Source organism: Drosophila suzukii, chromosome 2L (assembly GCF_043229965.1).
Source record: "Drosophila suzukii chromosome 2L, CBGP_Dsuzu_IsoJpt1.0, whole genome shotgun sequence".
NCBI classification, from domain to species: domain Eukaryota; kingdom Metazoa; phylum Arthropoda; class Insecta; order Diptera; family Drosophilidae; genus Drosophila; species Drosophila suzukii.
In genome coordinates, this window is record NC_092080.1 from 14,057,314 (window position 1) to 14,063,308 (window position 5,995).

At 40.9% G+C, this 5,995-nt stretch overlaps 1 protein-coding gene across 1 annotated transcript; it reads left to right on the top strand.

Moving 5' to 3' along the window:
• On the top strand, positions 1-3,852 carry LOC108021308 (regulation of nuclear pre-mRNA domain-containing protein 2). The gene is made up of 8 exons (XM_017089962.4): positions 1-472; positions 530-656; positions 1,078-1,528; positions 1,587-1,745; positions 1,805-2,575; positions 2,657-2,780; positions 2,844-2,951; positions 3,010-3,852. Exons 1-8 carry the CDS (start codon positions 319-321, stop codon positions 3,567-3,569), a joined length of 2,454 nt encoding a protein of 817 aa, XP_016945451.3. The 5' UTR covers positions 1-318; the 3' UTR covers positions 3,570-3,852.
• Positions 3,853-5,995: the final 2,143 nt, after the last annotated feature.

Below are 5,995 nucleotides of genomic sequence, written 5' to 3' on the forward strand. Positions count from 1 at the left end.
TCTGATTAAGTTTCATCTCTAGCAAAGTGGGCACGATTTTTCTGTTTTTTAACCGAATTTGTTATTTTAATGTAACAAACAAGCGCTAAATAGTTATAAAACGGTCGGGAAAATGTGCAGAATCAGTTTATAAATAGAATAATGTAAAGGGTCTGGTGAAAAGTCGAGCGGGAAAAGCAGAGCAAAGAAAAATTCAGGAGTGCGCGTGTGGGGAGAAGAAGAAAAGTGAAAATACAACGCTGAAAATTAGCAGCGGCAAAAACGTTGTAAACAATTGTAATGTGCTGAGGATATAGCCGCCAAGTAGGAACGACCAAAATGACGGAAACCTTCGACGAGGAGCTGTTCGAGACGCGACTGGAGGCGCTAAAGGACACGCAGGAGGGCATCCAGCAGATGTCCAACTGGTGCCTGCAGCACCGCACGAACCACAAGAAGATCATCCAGTGCTGGCTGAACGTCTTCAAAAGGGGTGAGTTTATAGTGCCTAACCCGCTTCACAAGCTAACGATGCCCCTAACATTCCCAGTTCGCGTGGACCACCGCCTGGTACTGTTCTACCTAGCCAACGATGTCATCCAGTACAGCAAGCGCAAGCGCTACGAGTTCGTAGAATGCTGGGCCACGGCCCTCCAAAGAGCCACCACTATGGTGCGGTAAGTATCCCGAAACGGATAGGATACCCTAACTCACTCTATCAAGTTTCTGGTACCTCACGATTTGGTATCATATGATTCGTCTGAATTCCTTAGATTCTATAACAATATTTTGCAGACCGAAGCTTAAATTACCCTTTCTGTTAAAAATTGTTTATAACTCATTGTAAATATCTTCACGCCTATAAACATTACTGTCAGTTTGATATCTATCTATATCTTACTTGATAAAGAAAAGTTTTGAAAGTAAACATAAGTTCTACCTCGCGTCATATCAAATTACCCCCTTTTAATAAGATTTAATAATAATCAAAAACGTGGATAGGGGGATATCATTTCCAAACAATCTCATGCTACATAAAACTACCCTTTACAAAGCAATTTAAACTCTTATTTATAATCCCTTTTTTTCTTCCTTTAGCGACGAGCGCGTCAAAGACAAAATCCTGCGAATTTTCAAGATCTGGGAACAGCGTGAGATCTACAACGAGGAGTACCTTAGCGACTTGAGCGGCCTGCTCAACATAGCGCCGCCCAAAAAGTCCCAGGTCGACGTCAGTGACGAGTTCCAGAACGCCACTCTGATAGCCAAAGTGAGGGAGTGCGTCGAACTGGCCGAGATCACCGACAAAAGCATGCAGAAGCTGCCCAAGCCGCCAACCTTCGAGATCGAGGTCATCAAACAGCAACTAAAGGACAAAAGCCACTCCGGGGACATTGAGAAGGAGGTGGAGCGGTGTGTGGCCTTCATCAATGCCTACAACAAGAACCTGCAGAACGAGATTAAGAGTCGGAAGGCCGTTCTAGCCAGCATTGAAGCGGCCAAAAAGTTTTACGAACACCAGGGCAAAGAAGTAAAGGTGGTGGCCAGCGTAAGTATCAAATCTTTTAATCAATAAAGAATATCTTATAAAATGACTACTTTTACAGGCCTATAAAAGTTTTGGCACGCGCATTAAAATAGTGAAAAGAAAGCTGGACGAGACCATACCCAACCTGTCCAGCCCCATACCCTCTCCGGACGTAAATGCTCCCTCACCCGAGCGCGATGCAGATCTCCAGTTGCCCGATGAAAATAATGTGCCACTGGTATTAATAACTATAAATAATACATTTCCCTTACATTTATCATCTATTTTTTGTAACAGAACCTATTTGGCGGTAGTCTGAATGGCTTCACAAGTTATCTGGACGGTGGCAAACTACCCTTTGATATCAACGACTTCAAGCGGGACTCGAAGGATCGGGGAAGTGCCATCGAAGTGATCGGTTCGAGACCGGATGACGAGGCCTATATACCGAGTGCCAATTTCTACAAGCCCGAGCCCATTTCCAGTTCCGACAGCAGCTCCATACCGGGTCTTGGCGGTCCCGCTGAATATACTCCCAATCCGCCCCTGTTTGGTTCTAGCAGCCAAGAGCAATATGTCCCGCCACCAGCATCACATCTTTACGGTGGCAATGGAATCGTAGGAGGCAGTGGGGGTCAGGAGAATCAGTACACGCCGGCGCCAATGCCACCGCCGCCCTTGCCTCCGTCCCTTGGAACCTCCAGTGGATCAGCGGATGATTTCAACAGCACCTGGAACATGAGCATGTCCTGGACGCCGCTGGACTCTAGCTTAAATAGTAGTGGAGCAAGCTCCTCCTCGTACGCGAATCAATCAACACCCCATTCGCCGCCGCACTTTGAAAGAAAGGGCAGCTCCGCGGTTGCCCCCATCGAATATAACGAGCATCTGCATAGCAATTCCGCAACGCTGGGCGCCGAGGATGTTGACCATCGCACCCTGCAGCTCCCGCCGGCATTCGATTTTGGGGCAAAGTTGGGTTTGAGCAAGGACAAGTCCAGGCAGTTGGTAGACATTGATCACAGGAATTTAATATCGCTTACTGGCTCTCCGGGCGGAGCGGAAAAGGTAAAGTATTTTATTGTTAGCATATAAAATTTCTTCGGCTTCGTCTGGTGTTTTATTAATATCCCATATTCCCCGTTTCAGGACTTTACTGGCGGTGATGTCGACTACCGCATTGTCCCAAATCCCAATGATGAAGGCATTATGGCTCCCCCTGGGAATAACTATGCCAAAAGCAAGACCAGCTCTCCTCTTAAATCTAATGCCAGTACGTGCGAGTATAAGTAAATTATTTTCCTACCCCAAATCACATATGTAATCCTTCAAACAGGCTCCTCGTCTGAATCGGATCGTGTGGATGGCGCTGCACGCTATGATCCCGCTGATATGGTAATTGATATGGACATGTCTGATGATGACTTAGATGAGTCACTAAGAGGTAATCATTAATTTAACTTGCTAATTCTGTAAAATAATTACCCCAATTTACCTTGTAGAACCCAAGGAAGATAATGGAGAGGCTGATCCCGAGGCCAATGGCGCCCTGACGCCTTCACGACCTGTTTTGCTGGAAACTCCATCCGAGTTTATTAATCCGTGGGAGACGAACAACAGTTTTATGGGGCCACCTTTGACCGAAGACGAGGATCAACAGCAACAACATGAACAGCAGCAACAAGAACTGCAGCAACATCATCAGCATCAGCAGCACCAGCACCAACAGCAGCAGCCTTGGAACCAAATGAATCCCATGCAAATGGGAGGAGGTGCAGCACCACCGCCCCCGCGACCCCCTTATGGACCACCCTTCCCGCCCTTTCAGCGTTTTCCTGGTCCACCGATGAACGGTCCCGATGGCATGCAGCGCGGGCGTGGCAGAGGTCGGGGTTGGAACGGACCCGGACCTGGGCCGTTTAGACCGCCTTATCAGCGGATGCCCGGTCCTGGGTTCGATGGACCTGGGCCCGGACCGCGCCCATTCTTTCCCAGAGGAGGAGGACCCGGCGGTCCGATGCGTGGACGCGGGCGCATGCGTGGTAAAGCTTGGATGATGTAATTACGTATTTTATAGATCTACAAAAAGAGAGAATCCCTAGTTTTAGACTTCACCTATCTCACTTTGATTTAACTTAACAAAAAAAGTGTATTGTATAGAACAGATAACACATTAACTCCAAACAGTTGTCTTGGTTTCCCTTTGGGCGGTGGGCAGATGACGTTGACAGAAATTATTGTACATTGCGATGTATAATTTGGCGTGCCCATGTTTGTTACTATAAGCCGAGAATTTTAAAATTATTTCAATGTAAAATTAATTAAAACTTAAATTAATTGTGTAATTCACTTTTACTTTTCACTTATTTCTGCGTTAGGATACCAAATCTTTTTTGAAAGATTTCTTGACGTAAGGAAACACAAGTTATTAACGCAATCTAAATAAAATTGACGACGGCCTTTATTGAGTTATTTTTTAGGTAAAATATAAAACTTTGGTCCATGAACATTTACCGATCTTTAATCATCCAACGTTATTCAGCCAACCTCTTTAGGCTGCATCCAGGGGGAATCTAAGACAAACGCTTGCAAAGACTTTCAATTTACACTTACATCGTATCTTATGTTAGTGTGTTGACTTAGATTAATGTTATGTTCTCTATTAATTAGTTACTACGCCTTCGCTTCAAGTTTATAGTGCTAATCATAGATATTAATTATTGTAAATAGTTTTAAAATTAGTCCAAAAGTTTATTGTTAACGTGATTCAAAAAGTTCTATGCTCTTCACTAATTGTCAATGATAATTATCTTTAACAAATATATAAAAAAAATTTAATGTATTACTTAAATATGTGGTGATGACAATGATCAACAACAAAAATTAAATTTACTTTGGCAAGCCAAAGTTTATATGCCCTTGCAGTGAACTCGGTCAAATCCTTATAATGGAACCCATAGGTTGTTGTTGATTGATCCGATTTTCAAATTATTCATGAATGGTTTTCAAATCGATCATTTTTACACTAAGTACATAAATAAAGTGCAACAACCCACACGGCCACTTAATCAGATGTTTCCATATAATAATTCAAATTCTTAACCATTTTCTTTTTTAATTTTTCTTTCCATTTCGGTCCAGGGATCTAGGAGGTATTCTTATCGGCGACTTGAATTAATTTTTGTGAGTAAGTTGCGTAACAAGCTGACTCACATACCACTTGCCTATTACCAAAAACCGGGAATTTTAACTCCTCGTTGCAAGGGCATACAATATTCTCGTTGGTAACAACAAAGCTTTCTTCTATTTTTTATTACATCACTTTAACTCTTCGTTGCGTCTATATAATCACTGACTTTAAAATATGTTTCATGCTTTTTTGACAAATCGTTGAGTGTCTCTATTTTTAATTGAAACCTCAATAGTTATGAGATAAGTTGAATTCATTATTTTTAAGCCTAGACTTAGTGAAGAGCAATTTTCTGAGATTTACTTTCGAATCTGGCAATATAACCTAGTTACAGTAAGCTAAGCAATACTCTGTATTTAGTTATATAAATACAAACATAATGTGATATTTGAAATTTAAAACGTAATGTACGGGACTTAGTCTTTGATTTTCTGGAACACTGTCTTCCTTTTGGGATCCTGGGTATACCCACAGTTCCCATAGCATTTACAAATGACTATGTTTAAATCAATTTTCGTCTACCGTTCGAAGGATCTAAGACAGCGACCGTGTTTATCCGTAGTGTTTACCTGTTGACGTTTGCCGCATTTAATCACTTCTGTTTTGGAGTTCCCTCACTTTGTGTCGGAAGTCGGAACTCATTAATTCTCCGTTGGTAACTGATGTTTTGACCTTTACTTATGGTTCGTGGGTGTGGCACACTCCCTACTTAGACATGCCGCTCTCATCTCTCAAGGATAACAAGGATACCCTTTTCGGGTTAAGTTGAAAGTGTGGCGAATGTAAACAAATGTTAAAAAGAAATGTATTTTGATATATGTTTTTTTCTCAAGGATGTATTTTGTTAAATTTATTTTCTCAGACCATTCAATCATATTTAATGTGTATTTTCTATGTATCAAATTTGTATTACCTTCATTAAGTTTTTAAATTGTAACATTCTATATTGATTATATTTATTATATATAGTTTTATTTATTGGATTTGGTTTACACACAGAATTTTACCTTTAAAAGCAATGAATACGTATAATGTAGTTTATATTGAATTTTTGTACTTATGTATCATAAGACATCAATTGAATTATTTTTTTAACAAAAGCTTCTAAAAATAATATTTCAACATAACATGATCTTAATACATTTTAGGAGTTTTTCAACTTGAGGAACAAAGATTGATATAGCTTCGCATGACTTACTTTCCATAAGATACCAATTGAAAAAATTAACATGTTATATTCTTTATATTTTTATTAGACAATTATTGCTTACAATTATTTACAACTATGATAATAAACT

What these genes read in the sequence shown, in the direction of transcription:
- LOC108021308 (XM_017089962.4), top strand. Translation starts at nt 319, where the DNA reads ATGACGGAAACCTTCGACGAGGAGCTGTTCGAGACGCGACTGGAGGCG. An exon ending in GCTGAACGTCTTCAAAAGGG is followed by an intron (nt 473 to 529) that starts GTGAGTTTATAG and finishes TAACATTCCCAG; the next exon opens with TTCGCGTGGACCACCGCCTG. An exon ending in CTTAGATGAGTCACTAAGAG is followed by an intron (nt 2,952 to 3,009) that starts GTAATCATTAAT and finishes TTTACCTTGTAG; the next exon opens with AACCCAAGGAAGATAATGGA.